Source organism: Momordica charantia (assembly GCF_013281855.1).
Source record: "Momordica charantia cultivar OHB3-1 chromosome 6 unlocalized genomic scaffold, Mcharantia_2.0 BLBB01000006.1, whole genome shotgun sequence".
Taxonomy (NCBI): domain Eukaryota; kingdom Viridiplantae; phylum Streptophyta; class Magnoliopsida; order Cucurbitales; family Cucurbitaceae; genus Momordica; species Momordica charantia.
Window position 1 is genome coordinate 30,189,911 of NW_028275164.1, and position 18,801 is coordinate 30,208,711.

Below are 18,801 nucleotides of genomic sequence, written 5' to 3' on the forward strand. Positions count from 1 at the left end.
AATAAGTTTTAAAACACTTGTTTTTGCTTTTAAAATTTTCATTAAGAATTCAAACACGATACTAAGAAAACTTATAAACATATAAAAGAAAAAATTACGAAGAAGCTAACATAATTTTTAAAAATAGTTAGATACACTTCCACAAATTGTATGTTGGGTAAAAAATAAATAAATAAAACTAGAGGAAAGTCAAACTCCAAAAACGTAGAACTTTTATTCTGTATTTGGTGGTCACGCGTCTCTCAACGTGCTATCAACTTCTCGATTTTCCCACTATATATTTATTTATTTCTTCAAAGTCCAACTAAAAATAATATTCCACAAAAAATATGGAGAACACACGCACGCGCCGCCCACAATCGCCGGGACTTCCGCCGCCGAAGTCCCCCGGCGGCCTCTTCCGCAGCAAAAGCCGCTCCTCCGCCGCCATAAGCCTGCCGGAGAACAACTCATGCGCCGCAAACACCAGCCAACGCCCCACCATCGTCCGCTCAAAATCAGCCACAAAATCAAGAACCAAAAATAAGGACGAGGAGAATTTAAACCCCTTGATATTGTTCCCAAAAGTCCGGCAGGAGAAGCCGGCTGGCTTTGTCAAGCCCTTGAAGTCGTCTCCGTCCGCGTGGGCGCTGTCCCCGGGCCGGTCTTCAGGCTTTCCGCTAGCGCCACCGCAGACGGCCGGGGAGTCTGCGGTGGTGGAGGGAGGGAGAGAGAAGTCTGGTCGTCACCGGGGTGGCAGCGTGGGTGGCGTTTTGAGGTTTTTCAGGTTGAAGAAGACGACGGTGGCAGCGGCGGTAGAAGCGGAGGAGCTTCATCAATTCAGGGTTTTGCAGAATAGGTTGTTTCAATGGAAGTATGCCAATGTTAGAGCTGAAGGTTCCATCGCTAACATTAAAACACTTGCTCAGGTACTTATTCTTAATACGGTCCTTCTAATTTTCATGTAGGAAAGTGCCATGGCCTAGACTTTGTTACTCTATTGAAATTTTAGATTAAAACATTATATATAGATGGTATGAATATCAATCCAACATAAAAGTCGTCATAAAATAATTATGATTATCAAAATTATATTTCAAAAAAATACAATGAAAACAATTACTAATATAAATATATGAAAAAATTATTACGGGAAAAGAAAAAAACCCCAATATACACACCACTCTATATTTATAACACTTATAAGGAACTTCTATTAGCTTTCTAATATGGCGTATTTTTATTAGGTCAAAAATTTTAATAGATAAAATAAAGTAAACCAAAAAATTTAATATAAGTCGGTAAGAATTTCGTCTTATCGATGTATAGCTAGGTAAGTATTGCTCAAATTTTAAAGCTCTTATTTCCCTTTTCTTCAAAGGCTAGTTTTCTTAAGAACCCATGATTATAAATTATAATCCTTTAAAACAGAATTATTTAATTTGTACCAAGTCTATTTATAGAGTCCTTTTTTGTTTTAATTTCTCACAGGACAGAATAGTCAGTGTTTGGCTTCACAATCTGAGAATGAGAAATCGCATTCTAGAAAAGCGAATTCAAGTTGAAAAATTGAAAAATGAGATCAAATTGTATAGAATAATCTTTCCTCAAGTTACTCTCCTCAACAAATGGGCCAAAATGGACAAAAGAAACCAAGAATCAGTTGCTAGCTTAGCCTCTCTTCTTTCAACACTCTCACTTAGACTCCCTCTACTCCATGGAGCCAAGGTAAGAAATTTCAAATTACCAATAATTTAGCTTGTGATCATTGACCGTTTTATCTATTTAGTTCCTAAATTAAAAAAAAAAAATTTGAGTCCACACGACGTTCTATTGAATGAACATTGGTTGTTTTTCACAATGTGACAAAAAAAAAAAACGATAGAAAGAAGTGACAAACTGAATAAAACAGATCGAGTGGTATAATAAGGATTTGGAAAATCACGCTGAAAAGAAAAGTATATATGTTGCACAATAGACAAATCATGTCATTATTTAGTTGAAAATAGTTTTTTTTTAAAAGGGGCGGGGATTCAAACTATAAATTTTCTTTAATTTTGTTGCCAAAAGGATCTTTTAGCGACGAAATATAGTGCGTCGCCAAAAGTTCTGTCGCCGGAACTTAAATTTCTTGTAGTGGGAGAAAACAACAAGACCTCCCGCTCTAATACCACGTTAATGATGAATAAACCAAAATTCAACCAAAAACTTAAGCGGCCAAGTACATTTATTTCATAATTAAACTTGAAGTTTTTATAAACATGTTATATATGTTCTAAATAATTTTGGAAAATGAATTGATATTATGAGTCTCCAATGAAATTAAAAACAGGCTGACATAGAGGGCCTTAAACAAGCATTGAGCATGGCCATGGAAGTGATGGCCAAATTAGAGGCAATGATCACCAAACGCACATCTCAGGTTCATCTCTTTTCTTCTCTTTGAAAAAGTCAACTATATCGAAATATCGATATCGATGGAAATGTCAAGTTTCAATTTTTTGAAAACGTCGAAAAAAATATCTATTAAATGTTGATATTGATGTTTATTTCTTGAAAATTATAATAATAAAAAATCTGTAGCAAGTAATTAAATTTTGAAATAGGCATTAGTTTCACTTTTTAAAATAAGTTAAAGTTTATTATTATTATTATTAATATAATGTCTATATTAGTAATATTTTATAATATTTTATCGAATTTTAATGATACTATTGAAAAATGTAGATACACCTCTGATGATTCTTATGTAAATTTATAGATATGGAAAAATGTCGATGAAAATTTATTACTCTAACTAATATCATAACTTTATCTGCATTTAACTTAAATAAACATGATCAACTTATCAGTTTCTTTTGTAAAGAAAAAAAGAATATCATTAACATTTGTTTGTTGTATAAAATTTTTGTTTTCAGACATTATGTTTATTTATAATATATTTCTTAAAAAATTTTTTAACCTATTCTATAATCATTTATGAAAGAGAAATTGTACTCGGTAGTATTAAAAAAAAAAAGAAAGAAAAATAAGTCATAGCTTTTAATTTTTCTTGTAAATAATATAGCATAAGTGAAATTTTTCCATTTGAGTTTGATTTGGAATTGAATTATCTAATTTTCATAAATTTTCTAACTTTCGACTGTAACACATATATTTTTGGTCTTATCACATTAAATAAGATTATTTGAAATCTTAATGAGAGAAAAAACTGATCCAAATAATCGAATTTTGCAAGATTTTATATAATTTTAAGGTAGATTACTTTTTTAACTTGTCATATTTTAATTTTCTATAATAAATTAAGATTAAAAATCTATATTTGTAAATTTTTTTTCCTTTTGGGCCAACATCCTAACTAGAACAATACACCCGCACCCATTTCAAATCTTTCTTATTCTAAAAAAGATAAAAGAATTTAAAAATTGTGACCAGATTTTGAAAATACAAAAACTTTGGGAGAAAAGTTTGTATTTTTAAATTTGGCTAGAGGGTAAAACAGTTAGGGAAAAAAACATCTAGTAAACTAATTTATTCTTTTAAAAAAATAAAAAATAAAAAATAAAATCATTATTAATTGATAATCTAAAATAAAAAAATTTTCCAATTATAAATTTCAGCAACTGGAGAAAGCATTGTATATGCTAACGGAGCGACTAAGTATATTTAAAGAACAAGAAGACTGCTGGGAGAAATTAGAGAACGATGTATGCTCAGTCACCACATTACTGGTAAGTGTAATTTCAAATAGTTTTTTTTAATACAACAAATATGGGTCGAAAGATTGAATCTCAGACCTCTAGAGAATGAACAAAACGTCTTTAATTATGCTTATGTTGCCATAATTTTAAATATTCTTTTGGCCCTACTAACTTTAATTTATTTTGGTATTTGTACTTTCAAAATATATGTTTTTGATTCTTATATTTTCAACTACTTTCGTTCATTTTGATCATTGGTATTCTCTAGAAGTTCTTTTTTTGTCCCTATATTTTAAAAAAGTAACTGTTTTTGTCCATTTGTTTTCATTTTTATCAAAATTTTAGCATAAGATTTTACTGGAAATTTAGCCTTAAAGGTTTATTTTGTGTACACGTCTTAAATATAAAAAACAAAGTTTCTATTAAAACTTTTTCTAATTATTTTCAAGTTTTCTTTTTTTTCTTCTTTATTGGCTTTTCCTTATTAGTATTATTATTATTATTATTTTGAAACAGGCAAAGGAGAATAGTGTTAGAATACTACTGATGCAACAAGCAACAAATGCTACCAAGAAGGCCAAGCTACTCAGTTTCTGATTGTACGAGAAAATTGGCTACCACCATACTAAATGTATGAAATCGTTGCAGTTAAGTTCTGCATATTATTATAACTCTGTTACTAATTGGATTTAATTAATTGTAGCAATTTTTCTTAAGTTTAGAAGCATCATTGCAACGATTTTTGTATTCGAGATCAATCTAAATAGCTATTGTTTTAGGTTGAAGCCTTTTTTGGTTCTCCCTCAACGATAATATTGCATCGGAAAAAATTCATAAAAACGCCCTAGCAGCCTTCTCTTTTCTTCCTCATGTAGCTGCCGAGTATCTTTTTCCTCTTCCTCTCCCCCTTGTTCACTCACCACCAATTAATATGTAGGGTGGTGATTCGAACCTCTAATTTTTTGCTACTTCTAGTCTCTTTAATAAGATTAATTGTGAAAAAAAAATTGGGAAATGAGTGGGCTGAATCCATTTTGATTTTGTTAATTGTGTTGTGGAAAATATAAATTTCTTTTTTAGTACAATATGTAGGGGTGGAGAGTTGAACTCACAACTTTTTGAATAGAGATGTATGTCAATTACCACTTAACTATGTTCGTTTTGGCATAGTGCTTTGTTAATTTAATTGATTGATTTTGTGTATAAATAATATCATTTACTAGCCACCTCTCAATGAATCTTGGTTTATCATAATTTCTTTATATAGATTATGTAGTTACATGATATACAAGCCTTTGCATTGAATGGTTATCTGATGCTATTTTTTAATCAATTGAGGCGTCTTGGTGGAAGCCATTCAAATTGGTACTTGCAGTCCTCCCATTTCTCACCTTATATTTGCTAATGACATTCTTCTCTTCATAGAGCCTCAAAAAAGTGAATATAGCCAAACTGTTCATTTATTTATTAAAAAAAATAGAGTTTTGAGATCAGCGTACATCACACCCAAAACCTCTACTCTTATTTATAGAGAGAGTCTCTTTAAATTGGTTCGGGGAATCGGTTCAACGGGGTCCATTCAGCTTGGTCCAAGTGGTTTCACCCTACTCAGGTAAGTGTTGTATGGTCGTGTGGTTTGTCCAAACCTGATTAGGTCGGGTATTCCTTAGTCTCCGACCTACGTCGTTTTTGCGGTCCCACTTTGGGTATATATAAATAATCTCACCCCTAATTGTTTCAATAATATATATATCGTTTAGAAATATTATTTAAATAAATTTTAAAATTCAAGGGTAGAAATTTCTACCTTTAACTTTTAAATTTATTCAAATTAAAATCGTTAAAACAAGGGAGGGAGTTTAAATTGATGTTTGTGGGTGCTGTTGAATTGTAAGTATAGTAACAAATATATGAGTTAAGAAAATGAATGACGTGGAAAGTACTAATAACCACAAATCAATCAATGTTACCGAGGGTGAGTTAAAAAATGAATGGAAAATATGGCTTGAAAAGTGATTATTTAGTGGTTATCGTTACTTGTCATGTTTGTCATCGTTAATCTTTTAAAAGCAACCATTGCTATTGCTTTGTTTACCGTCAACATCATATCTACTTTCGTCACTTGTTTCAATTATAAAATTGTTCAAATGGATATTTGAATCAATTTGAGAAGGTGACGAAATCTTTTAAATGAGAAACCACTCAAAGTTAAAAAGAGGTATTTTGAATAATTGTCTAAAATTAATCTTAAAATTTTATGGATGAAATGACAATTCTTTTATTGAACACCAAAACAGTCCGGGGCATTTTTGAGAGTAGAGAGTAAAATTAGAATTTCACAAATTCCCTCAGCTGTCTCCTTCGTCGTTGAAACTTAGCTCAGTAATTTGGTGTACTCTCCTCTCATCAATGGCCGCCATTTTCAGATATTGAGAGCATAGATTCGCAGCGACTACACTCGAAATGTTTCGAATTCTAGGGCTCAAAATCTTCAGTCCTAGCAGCAGGCGGATTGCAGTCGCCACCTCTTTCTTCAACAATCTAGGGTTTCAGCGGGACGACAAGTTCTTCTCAGTTCTTGCCGACAAAGGATCGTTTGAACGTTCTTCCATAGTTTTGTACCTCGTCAATTCATGCGGAATGGCATCAGAAACTGCGCTGGATGTGGCGGCCAAGGTAAATTTCAAAACTCCGAGCGAGCCAGATTTGGTCCTTTCGCTTCTCCGAAGCCAAGGACTGACCAAAACGCAGATTTCCAAGGTAATTAAGATTTTCCCGAGTTTGCTATTCTTTAACTCTGATAGAACACTTTTGCCCAAATTTGAATTTCTGCATTCCATTGGGCTTTCTAAGTCAGAATGTGCTGTAATTGTTTATTCATGTCCGTTTCTTTTGGGGAGTAGCTTGAAGAACCATCTAATCCCCTGCTACAACTACCTTAAATCTGTACTTGTCGAAGATGAAAAGGTCCTCAAATGCCTTAAGCGTTCTCCCAGGGCATTTCGCCAGGATTTGCGAGGCAAAATAGCTCCAAACATTGCATTTTTACGAACCTCTGGAGTGTCTGAAGTTGCAATTTCGTATCTGGTTTCAAATTTTCCTGATTCTGCATTCCTTAACCATTCCAAATTCTGCAACATTGTTAACCGAGTTCGAGACCTGGGATCTGACCCTTCAAAAATTGTATTTGTTGAGGCCATTAGAGTGCTCTCTGGGATGACTTCTTTAACCTGGGAAAGAAAATTTGAAGCTTACAGGAAGTGTGGTTGGTCAAAGGATCAGACCCTCTTAGCTTTTAAAAAGTATCCACCATGTCTGATTCTGTCTGAGGAGAAGATCTTCAAAACTATGGAGTTTTTTGTGCAGAAAATGGGGTTAAAGCCAGAGGATATTGCTACAAGACCTACAGTGATGGTCTTTAGTTTGGAGAAGAGGATAATTCCAAGGTGTTCAGTTGTTCAAAGTCTTTATTCAAAAGGTTTACTGAAGAAAGAACTTATCATTACTAGTATTTTACATCCTACAGAGAAGACTTTCTTGGAGAAGTATGTGACCAAGTTTCCAAAAGATGTTGCTTGGTTATTGCATTTGTATACTGGGGAGGTCAAAGTTTTTGATGCTTAACTTGAAAGTTCTTGATTCATTCATTGTTATACTTGTGGCCCATTTACTTGGGCTGAATTCTAATTTATTGGCTTATTTCTGTCTCTGGTTGAAGGAAAGCCTTTTCCAGCAAGTGCTCCCACAGAATATTAATGTATCATGTATCTCAATGGTTCTTATTGTACAATTTTTAAGCATTTGCAATGTTGTTAACTTTGAACTTTGCCTTTTTGTTTCAAAAATATTCCTATTCTTTCAAAAGTCATTGAATATTACTCTTGATCTTTTAAAAAAAATATCTTTTAAGCAAATATTGTTAAAATTTTGAAGAGAAGTTGATGTGACAGAACGAGAACTTTGACAGGATTAAGTCTGAAAAAAGTTATATTTTTTAAGCGGATTACGGCGGAACTTGGGCGAACTTCCCCTTAATGGCCCATTTTCCTCTATTAAAAATGATAGTTTATTCAACCGCTCATCTCTTTTCATTTTCCTTTCAAACAATTAATAACTCTAGAATCATTTTATAGATAATCAATTTTAAAGTGATTTTTCAGAGAATTATAAGAAACAAATTTGGTTATTTCAAGAGTGATTTGTATTTGTCACAGAGCATTCTAGATTAAAAACAAATAAAGAAAAATTTTAAAAGGAAAAAAAGACAAACATTTGGGCTTCAAAAATCATTCTTAGTTAATTTCGCGGTTGCTTTACACCATAACTTCATTTTTTAGGTCTTGATTTTCTGTTTTTAGAAGTTGTGTTCATGTACTATGTTCTCTCTCTAATCACTGTGTGAGTTCATGCTGAAATTATAACTTAAATACAATGTGATTAAGCTACAATAATTCATATCTAGCTTAACAAAGTTCACAAGAATGTAGGTTCAAGTTAGGAAAAACTTACAAACTACTACAAGTTTAAGGGAGACGATGAAATAAAGAAGAAAAAAAAAAAAGCGGAAAAAATGGAGGAAAAAATGGCTGCCATTTTCTATAAAAATTCCCTCACCTCAACCTCTCTCTCCAAGTTGAACTCACAACCTTATGATTGGAGGTATATGCTAATTACTGTTGAGCCATGCTTGATTTGGCGCACTCCAAATGAGGATTGGTTTGACACATTAAATGAGCTGAAATATCTGGTTGGAAGACTCTAGCTAATAGTATGATTATGGCTTTAGTTGAAATCGCCTACTCTAAATGAGGATTGATTTGACACATTAAATGAGCTGGAATATCTATTCAAGGTACTCTAATGGTATGGTTATGGCTTCAGTTGAAATGGTCCGCCGAATGAATACCTCAGCAGAAATGGTGGAAGCCATCTATACTATATTAAAAAGGTAGGATGTAGGAAAAATATTTTTGGACACTTTTGCCCTTTATTAAATTTACAAATTTACAAATTATTCCATTAATATATTATTACAAATATTAAATTAATTATTAATTATTAATTATCAATACTATAAATGCATGGAATATAAAAGGTTAGAATGCAAAAAGTTTTCCAACGACATAAAATTAATTTTTTCTTTAATTAAAATTCATACAAGAATTTCAAGAGTTTTAGAATTTGAAAAGCTTTTGTAACGTTTTATCCTCTACTACTATAAAAATAGGTTTTCTTCTACATGTTTTTCACAAGTTTCAATACTTTTTTATTCTTAGTTCCTTGAAACATCTCTCAAATATGATTCAATCTTGAAAACATCTCGAGATATTTGTGACATATTCATCAAGTTGCAAGAGATGCATATGTTGAATCTACATATCTCGAATACTAGGTTTGTAACATTACCATTCACAATTTTACAAAGTTGAATAATAGTATCTGTCCAGCAATCTTCAAGAATGAGCATATTTACTCTAAAAGATGAGTGTATAGTAAGTACTTGGATTTTTTTTGTTACAATTGTTATTTTTCTAATTAGTGTGTTTTTTAATTGGAATGTTTCTTTTTTTAGCAATTTTATTTAGTTTAGGATTTGGACTTTTTTTTTGTTACTAATGTTTTTTATTGTTTAGTGTATTTTTTTTATTTGGAATGTTTTTTTAGAAATTTTATTTAGAATATTTGTTTAAAATATAGATAATTACAAGCTTATGTTCTTATTGTTGAAAAAAAAACAATCATAGAAGTCAGTATATAAAAAAATGTTTAGTTAATTAATTAATTATAAACAATAATTTGTATAGAATCGTAAAAGGTGGAATATAAAACTTTTGGTCATTTTATTTTCTAATAATATAATTTGAAGAATTTTTCTTTAATAATTTTAATTATAATATAAAATTAAATCAATAAAATAATTTAGTTTTAGTTAAAAAATTCAACATATACAATAAAATGTCAGTCCTAAACAAATATTTAATAAACAAACAAAATATTAAAAAAATAAAATAAAGGACTCATATTAGGTTGAAATAATTTAAAAATAAAAATATTAAAATACCTATTTACTTTTTTATTAATATATAATTTTTTCCATTACTTTTAATTTATTTATTTGCAAAATATATCATTAACAATTAACTATAAATAATATGTTTTTAAAATAATTATAAATAGTACATTTTATTATTAGTAATTAGCCGTCAATAATAATAAATATATATAAAAATTAATCTTAATTATTTTTAAAAATAATTATACTTAAAATATTTTACGTGAAATTATATAAAATTTAAGTTATCTTATAATTAAAAAAAAATTTATACGTGCATTACACGTGGTAATACACTAGTGATGCTAAAAGCAAGGATCGATTTGGCACGAGGAGCAGGAATTCACCCAATCTGGGCCAAAATCACCCCCTTGATAGTCTATAATCTTGTCATAGATAGTGTTAGATATCTAATGTATTAATTCAATTTACTTAATTCACCGGTTTAAGTTTTTGGGTTGAGTTGTGAGTTTAATTCATCTTTAACATAGTATCAGAGTGTGGGAGGTCCTGTGTTTTCCTCCCCATTTTTTATGATTTCCATTAAATTTTATCCTAGCTAAAGTTTTTGGGTTGAATGGTGGGCTTACCAGTTATCAATATATAGTTTTCGTTGGACTAGTTAGGTCGAATCTCTTGATATATTAAACCTAAAATGACCCAGGTTTAATTGAATCCAACTCAACACCCTTATTTGGGTTGGATTTTTCAGGACCTATTATGCAACGTTTTTCTACTTTTTTTTTTAATAAATAGAAATAGATTTGCATTTGATAATTATTTTTTTTATTTCTTTATTTTTATTACTTAAAAGGAAAATAGAAAAATGTTTGATAATCCTTTCTAGTTTCTTATTACCTAGATTTTTAAATTAAAAGTGAGACTCACTTGGTATGCTGTTTCTTGTTTCTGTTTCTTTCATTCATTTTTAATAAAGAAAAGTGAATGGCATGGTTCTAACGTACATAAATTCAAGTATAATATAAAACAATCTTTTTATTTATGTTTTAAAACATATTGGAAAAGGGGAATAAAAAAGAAAAACTTATTTTGGTTGTTTCCAAAATTTCTATACAATTGGAGAAAGCAGAAACAAAAGTTAGTTGTAAAATACTTAGATTTCTTAGAAAAAAAACATGAAATATTGACAAACGGACTCTAAATTTCTAATTTCTCATTCCCTAGATTTTTAAATTAAAAAGTAAAATTTTAAATTAAATTTTACATGGACAGATGCTTTGGCGCCCAATGGGCGAGGGCGCTGCAGTGAGACAGCTTGCAAGATTTTCTCGCAAGCGCTTGTGCATGCATGGGCGCGAGGGGCACACGGGGCGCTGCGCACTGTGCACAAGTGATGGGTGTGCTATGCGCTGGTGGCATTGTCCTGCGACATGGCCATCTTTGCGATGGTGTGCTCAATGCTTCTGGGAGCATCTGTTGGGTTAAAAGGCCTAATTGTGAGTCGTGACAACCATAATAGACCCTCTTAATTGGCTCATTTATTCTCACATGCTCAATGATTTCCAATCTAACTCTTGTGTTGAAAGCTTGTCATCCTTCTTTCGGTGTTGCACATACTTCGTCGTCACTCTTTTGAGCTTCTTAGCATGAGATCTAGTGATTAGCCCTTACGAAGAGTCGTTCGTGGTCTTATGATCATATCACGAACCCATCTCGTAAAATAACTCACCTAGAAAATACGCGACTTGCCTTAAATCACACTGGCTGGCCGCTTATAGGTAAAACATATGTAGAAATACACGAATGTAGCCTTAGCTCGTGGTTATTATATTTGATTTACTAATACGATTTATCTGCTATATTTTTAGAATTAGTTTGACATGTATGATAAATTTGTTTTTCTTTTTTAAAAGTACATTATTTAAAAAAAAATTCAGCCAACTGACTAGCATTTTAAAATAACAAAATGTTAAGGCAGCCCATTAGAGATGCCACATGATTAGTGGTTTATTTTATTAATAGTTTGTCATTTTCATAGGTATTGGTTAGAAGTTGTTGGGATTTCATTCATCTGTATTATGTAGGGTGTATCCTTGAGATACTTCCACATCACATAAATAGCTGTCATATATTTTATCTCTATTTTGAAGCAAGTGGAATATATGAGGTTGTCTCTTGAATTTTAAGTTTTCTGTTTTGTTCGAAATGGTACCAAAGCCCTGGTCTAACAACTTGTTCGTGGTTTCCATACTTCAAAGGTAAACTCAGAATCTTCCAATAGATTTCGAGCAAATCAAGTTATCAATTCTAGAAGTAAGATCACTACGATGAAGTTGAATGACGATAATTTTCTTCTTGAAAATTTCAAGCGCAAATCGTACTTGAGCGATGATTCCGAAATACCTCTAGAATTTATTCAAGTAAACGAAGATTCTAGTACTGTAAAGAAATTGAACCATATTTTTACACAGTAGAAGAGACAAGATAAGTTGATTTCGATCTTGGTTTCTTTGCTCAATGAGAAGAAATATTAGAACAAATACTTCATTCTTCTAGGCAGATTTGGAATGGTTTGCTCCAGGATTTTACATCAAGAAACTTGGCTCAAGTTACGAAAATCAAATCCAAATTACAAAATTTGCAAAAAGGAGGCCAATTAAAAAGTACATTAACGCTTTTTTTCACAAAACTATACCTTTTTCTCTTCTCCTTCTAATCACGTTTTTCACCCCATAATCTTCTTCGTGTCCCTTCCATCACTAAAAATTTGATTACTGTCAATCAATTTGCTGAGGATAACTCTGTATTTTTTTTAATTTCTGCTTCAAGGGACTTTTCGGGAAGGATTAGACTGTTTTCAATTTTCACAGACTCCAAATTCTAATTCCAACCAGTACTCCACAGACTCATGTCTTGTTTTCTCCTCCTTTTCATTATTGTTCCAATTATGCTTTACCTTCTGTTTGTAATCTGTTACTGTGTCCGATCTTGATGTTTGGAAAATTGATGTCGTCCCCATAAATTCTTCTACAGAAAAATATATATATATATATATATATATATATATAACAAGAAGCAAAATATTAAATAAATAGACATTTAATGCTATCATTTATTTTACTTAATTAAAAAAAACGTGGATATTATTTTGTTATTTAAATGCTATAATTTGGGTAAAAGATATAGAAAATCTGCACAGATGACAGATCCCTCTTCCAGTGCATCGTGTCTCCCCATCTCATCGAAAAGGGCCCTCTCCTTGTAATCAAAATTCAAAACTTGAAATAAAATATTATTTATCAAAACAATTGGAGAAATATTCTCCCACAGCATGAAAATAAAATAAAATAAATTTCTTTACCCATTAAAAATTGGACATTTTGAATATTACTAAAATTAAAACTAATTTCAAAAATATTCTTAAATCCAAATTATCATAGTCAACTTTTTCACACATAATACATATATTTTATTTTGACTCGACCTCTATTTTTATTATTTTTACAAAATGTTATATTTATAATTAACTATTAATCTTTTGTTATATTTAAAAGCACCTTAAGTTTTAATAGTTTAAAATCAAAATAAGAAATTTGCAACACTAAAATGAGACTTTTTTTTTTTTTGAAACAAACACTAAAATAAGACATAAATCAATAAATAAAATAATTTGAATATTCGGAACCAAATTGAACATCTCAGTCTTTCTTACAAGTTTAGAACAACAATAATAGGAAAACACCAATTTGGATGAAATTAAAATAAAAATTTACCAAAACTAAAATTTCCAAAATAATTTGTAAAAAAAAAAAAAACGACGTCACTTCCGTTCCCCACAATATCCCATTTCTTGTCGTTCATCAGTAAAATCAATGTTTAAACAAAAAGCGAGTGGTAGAGAGATGAGAGAGAAATGGATGCTCCATTTCCATGGCAGTCAAATTCATCCAACGGCCATGAAAATCATCGAATAATTTGGAAGCTGATCTCAAGGATTCCAGCAAGACCCACGTTGTGGATCTGGCAATCAGGCATGGGCAAGATAGAGAGAGAATTCAGAAGATTCTCCTTGGTTCTGAGGATAGAACTTAGAAGACGCCATTACAAATTGAGGGCTTAGCTTCAAATGGAGAGATTTGGGGCCTGTGGGTGGCTGTGCTGAGTCCTCCATTTTCGCGTTTGATGCACCGATTCACCACCACTCGCTCCAAATCCCTTCGCTTCCCGCTATGTCTCTCTGTTTTCCCCTTCCATCGCTGCCTCTCTCTTCTCCTACTTTGACTCTCCTTCGTTCTCTTCCTCTTCCCTCTTCCGCATATCACCCTCCCTCCGCTTCCTCTTCCTTTCACCGATGCGGGGTTGGCGACCGATTCGCATTCTTTTCCATGGCCAGACGGCGCGATTCTTTCCGCGGATTATATTCCTGTCGCGTTTTTACCGGCGACGGCACGCAGGAATTCTCCAGTGGAAGTGAAGAGGAGGATGATGACGACAACGCTTCTGATGAGGAGTTTGTGCCTGCCCTCGGAATTCAGGCACCCGCTGACATTAATGGCTCTTCCTCTCGTTTGCCTGACCGATGGGACGTCTTGGGCCTTGGACAAGCTATGGTAATTCATTCAATTTCTTGGGAATATTTCTCCGAAACCTGCCCTGTGTTTTTTAATTTACTACTGAATTGCGATTCGAATGCGAAGATGGAAGGATCGGGTCAAGTAGATTTAAGATCAAAATAGTTGAAACTTTGACTTTTGCTTCCCTTTCCCTTGTAATAACTGGCTAACAACAGAAAGTACTACTGAGCTGTTCATGCTGTTGTTGAAGGATTTGGATTGAAGAAACCTTTGAATGTCATATAGCTTTCTGTTATTTTGAAGATCAAAATCACACCTCATTAAGCAAACCGATGTGGTGGTAGTGGTACCTTAGAGCTGGAGCTTTTACTTCATTTTCTTTGACTCTAGAACGATGGGGATTTTATAGCTTTTTATGTTTTATCTCTTTAGGATTTATCTCGAGTGAGGGACTCTGAATTAAATTAACCCTCTCATTTGATTGGGTCTATTAGTAAGCACATTGTTTATATAGGTGTAGTGTAATAATTTCATTTAGAAAAGCTCAACCTTGAGCAAAACCCTTGTCACTGGCTGCCTCCAGTATCATAATATTCATCAGAACAAGAAGTGAACTTTGTTATTATTCTATTAAATTTTCTATGGTGGTGGTTGTCATTTGTTGAAGTTGCTCTTGTCTTTGATTTGTTATTCGATATAATTTGTAACGAGCACTTTTGCTGATTCTTGCATTTTTCACTGGTGTGTGAACATGTTTAGGTAGATTTTTCTGGTATCGTAGATGATGAGTTTCTGAAGAAACTGGGATTAGAAAAGGGTACGAGGAAGGTTGTAAATCATGAGGAAAGAGGTAGAGTATTGCAGGCCATGGACGGTCGCAGCTATAAGGCAGCTGCTGGCGGGTCTCTTTCGAACAGTCTGGTGGCCTTGGCAAGGTTGGGTATTAGACCCATGAAAGACCCCACTTTCAATGTAGCTATGACTGGTAGTGTAGGGAGTGATCCGTTGGGCAGCTTCTACAGGTCAGGTTCTAGTTTAACTTTCTTGTTATTAAATTTTTATGCATTCTCAATTTGAATTTGTTGGACAGCATTGCTATAGTAAATTGTAAAGTAAATAGTCAGCCTAACCTAATCAGAGTATCACGACAAAAAAAAAAAAAAATTACCCTAATGCTGAAATTCAAGTGGAAAGAAATTGCCCGATGAGTTGCCAGGCCCTGCACTGGAACCAGCAATGGATCCATTTTCCGGGTAGCATTTAGAATTGTTAATGACATGGTATTCTTAGAGATACATACCACTCATTTCTTTGCATACAGAATGAGACAAGATTTTATTCATTTATGTTTCAGAGGATTACAGTACTTGAATGAAAAGAAAAATACTTTGGAAGAGGGAAAAAAAAAACATTGCAGTAGTAACTTCATTAAACTCTCATCTAATTCTAACAAATTGTGTGTGAAATGCTTCCTATTTTATTGTTGAATTTGATATGTTCTAATAACTTCCCAATGAATTAATTTGTTTCATAGGACAAAACTTAGACGGGCAAATGTCCATTTTCTCTGTCCCCCAGTCAAGGATGGGACAACAGGAACAGTTATTGTTCTTACAACCCCTGACGCTCAGCGAACAATGCTTGCATATCAGGTAATCATTTATTTAGACTCTTAATTCCAAGCAACATCAGCATAACTGCAATTAGAAAGGATGGTATCCCACAACTTTTCTCGGTAATCAAATATACTAGGGCCACACGGCTCTTCTACGAGATTAGTCGAGGTGCATGTAAGTTAGCCCGAATACTCATCGATGTAAAAAGTAAACAAATAAAATATTGCAATCAATCTTAGATGGGGGGCTCTTCTGCTCTCTTCTTTTGACGTAACTGGTCGGGGTGTTTATCAAATTGAACGTGTATTTGCTTTGACTAGCATGGCTTTTCTTTTTGTTCTTTTTTCCTTTTAAGAGTCTTCGACAATTGGAAATGTTTTAGTGCTTGTATTTTTTGTAAACAATACACAAACTAAACGGGGTTCTACCTGATCTGCTATTTTGGTATCATGGTATCAGGGTACATCTTCCACGCTGAATTATAGTCCAGCATTAGCTAGTGTAATTAGCAAGACGAATGTACTTGTAGTTGAAGGGTATTTATTTGAATTGCCTGATACTATCAAAACAATTCAAAAAGCATGTGAAGAAGCACACCGGAGCGGTGCTCTAGTTGCAGTCACAGCTTCAGATGTCTCTTGCATTGAAAGGCATTTTGACGATTTTTGGTAATTTCCTTTTAACCCTGTTTTTGTTTTTATGTCCTTAACCATGAACCTATTATATATTGTATGAGAATTCTGCTTTGTTGGCTCGACGACACACCCATTTTCCCTCCTTTTGGAAGAGTGGGAGAAAGTCTTCATTTTCTAGTTTCAATGTTATCTGCACTGAAAGTTAGAATCTGGGTTCAAATTGTTGTATATGGTCTCTGCATCGAAGCAAAGATGTTCATTCGGTCTGATTATGTGATTCTTTATTTAAAACATCTTTTCTGTTTAACTATCAGGGAAATCGTGGGGAACTATGCTGATATTGTTTTCGCAAACCATGAAGAAGCTGGAGCTCTGTGTCATTTTGACTCCAAGGAAAGCTCTATATCAGCTGTAAGGTATCTGAGTCATTTCGTCCCCCTCGTCTCAGTCACTGATGGGCACAGAGGTTCTTACATAGGTGTTAAAGGAGAAGCCGTATATATCCCACCTTCTCCGTGCGTACCTCTCGACACTTGTGGCGCTGGAGATGCTTATGCGTCTGGTATCTTGTACGGTATCTTGCACGGAGTCTCGGATTTGAAAGAAATGGGTACATTTGCAGCCAAAATCGCAGCTAGAGTTGTCGGGCAACAAGGAACTCGTTTACGGGTTCAAGATGCCATGGAGCTTGCAGATGCATTCTCTAGCTTTCAGTCTGATATTGGCTCATCACATGTATAGACTGTAGTGTGTGCAACTTGTGGCAAAGCCCATCTTCTTCTAAATAAAGTTCTCCTATCATATCATATATCTAAATAAAACTGGAGATGTGTTGCTTGTAAGATCCCTTGTTGCCTCACATGTTAATAAAAGTTGTATACTTTTTTTTTCAAATCTAATTACACATTAACCATGTTTAATAATCAATCAAGGGTTTGTCTTTGGGGTCTAATTGGGCAAAATGCCCTTATGAAGTTGTAAATTTGATTGAATGCTCCAAGTCTTAATTTTAGGTTCTTTTTCTTACTAAATTGCCCTCTTCATTTTTACAACTTTCCCATTTTTTATAAAGGATAAATGATAATGTCCGACATCTTGGCTTTGTGAATGGGAGCTTTCTAAAAAACAAAGGTTCAATGCTATGGTCATGGTAGAAGTTTCAAAGAACTTACAAATCCAAGAGGGTGTGCAAGTTTAGCTGGAAACTGATTCGATTGAAGTGGAGAAGTCGATCGATGACGAAGCTTCGGGCCTCATTGAAAATTTTTGGATTGCTGAAGAAATTCCGGAAAGGAAATCGGTGGTCTCTGTTTGTTCCATCAAGAGGGAGTTCAATCAGCTGGTGCATGAAATTGCCCGCCAGCTTAATCTTCATGAGTTTCATTAATTGATGGGTGAGGAACTGCAAAGGGCTCATGGAATTAAAAAATTGGAATAAAATTGGTGAGTTGGAAGAGAAAAATGAGATTGCCTCTTTTTATGTAGTGATTCTCAATTTTGAGGTGTGTCCCTCTACAAATGCTTTAGAATGTTATCCCGAACGCTAGGGTGTAAACAGATTTCACTACTCACTCAAGCTCACATATAAATCATGGATCGTCACTTCATATCGAGGTCGTCCTGAACATTCATCCAATCTAGCACTATATTGGCATGACAACTTTCATGTCCATGCCAATTCACTTGTGAATATTGTGTCAGAGCCCAATCCTATCTTACAACCTCTTGGATTCGAAATTCGGATTTGGCAACTAATTGTCCTCACCCACATGCTCTGCTCTGATACCCTTAGAGACAAGGCACAATGTCATTTATGACACCTGACATTGTCTTTAAGATTCTCATTTTCAAAGGAAGAAACATGAGAATCTTATCCTGCAGTGCTCACTCTCATTTAATTAATTAATTAATTTATTTATTTACCTTAGAACTACATCTAAGATGATCTTTTAGAAATTATCTAAACCTAACGAATGTTAGACTTATATGACTTGATATTTCCTCCCAAATGTAGAATGCTTCATGTTAAATAGAAATGCATAGAAATTTTAAATTTAGATAAAACACTTACAAAAATTACCTTTATAGATATGCCTCTAAAAAAATCGAGATGGTCATGAGAACCCTCCCAAACCTAGTGGACCAAACACTCGTGAAATACCAGCAGGTCAACTTGAGCCAGTACAACAAACAATTATGACTCTAAAGCTCATCAAACTTTGTTTGACAATATGGCTCCAAGGGCTCAGCCAAGATAGCAAAATGTCAAGAAAACTGGGATGG

At 33.2% G+C, this 18,801-nt stretch overlaps 3 protein-coding genes across 3 annotated transcripts; all 3 read left to right on the top strand.

Annotated features, from left to right (window-relative positions):
• The first annotated feature begins 276 nt into the window (after positions 1-276).
• Positions 277-4,817, top strand: QWRF7 (QWRF motif protein (DUF566)). Its single transcript, XM_088125929.1, has 5 exons — positions 277-908; positions 1,471-1,707; positions 2,312-2,401; positions 3,600-3,710; positions 4,197-4,817. Exons 1-5 carry the CDS (start codon positions 330-332, stop codon positions 4,275-4,277), a joined length of 1,098 nt encoding a protein of 365 aa, XP_087982055.1. The 5' UTR covers positions 277-329; the 3' UTR covers positions 4,278-4,817.
• A 1,163-nt stretch (positions 4,818-5,980) lies between these two features.
• On the top strand, positions 5,981-7,496 carry LOC111023077 (uncharacterized). The gene has a single exon (XM_022300423.2). It carries the CDS (start codon positions 6,144-6,146, stop codon positions 7,302-7,304), a length of 1,161 nt encoding a protein of 386 aa, XP_022156115.1. The 5' UTR covers positions 5,981-6,143; the 3' UTR covers positions 7,305-7,496.
• A 6,102-nt stretch (positions 7,497-13,598) lies between these two features.
• Positions 13,599-17,412, top strand: NARA5 (pfkB-like carbohydrate kinase family protein). Its single transcript, XM_022303213.2, has 5 exons — positions 13,599-14,303; positions 15,027-15,289; positions 15,802-15,919; positions 16,343-16,551; positions 16,833-17,412. The coding sequence occupies exons 1-5, from the start codon at positions 13,923-13,925 to the stop codon at positions 17,257-17,259; spliced, it is 1,398 nt and encodes a 465-aa protein (XP_022158905.1). The 5' UTR covers positions 13,599-13,922; the 3' UTR covers positions 17,260-17,412.
• The last annotated feature ends 1,389 nt before the right edge of the window (positions 17,413-18,801 follow it).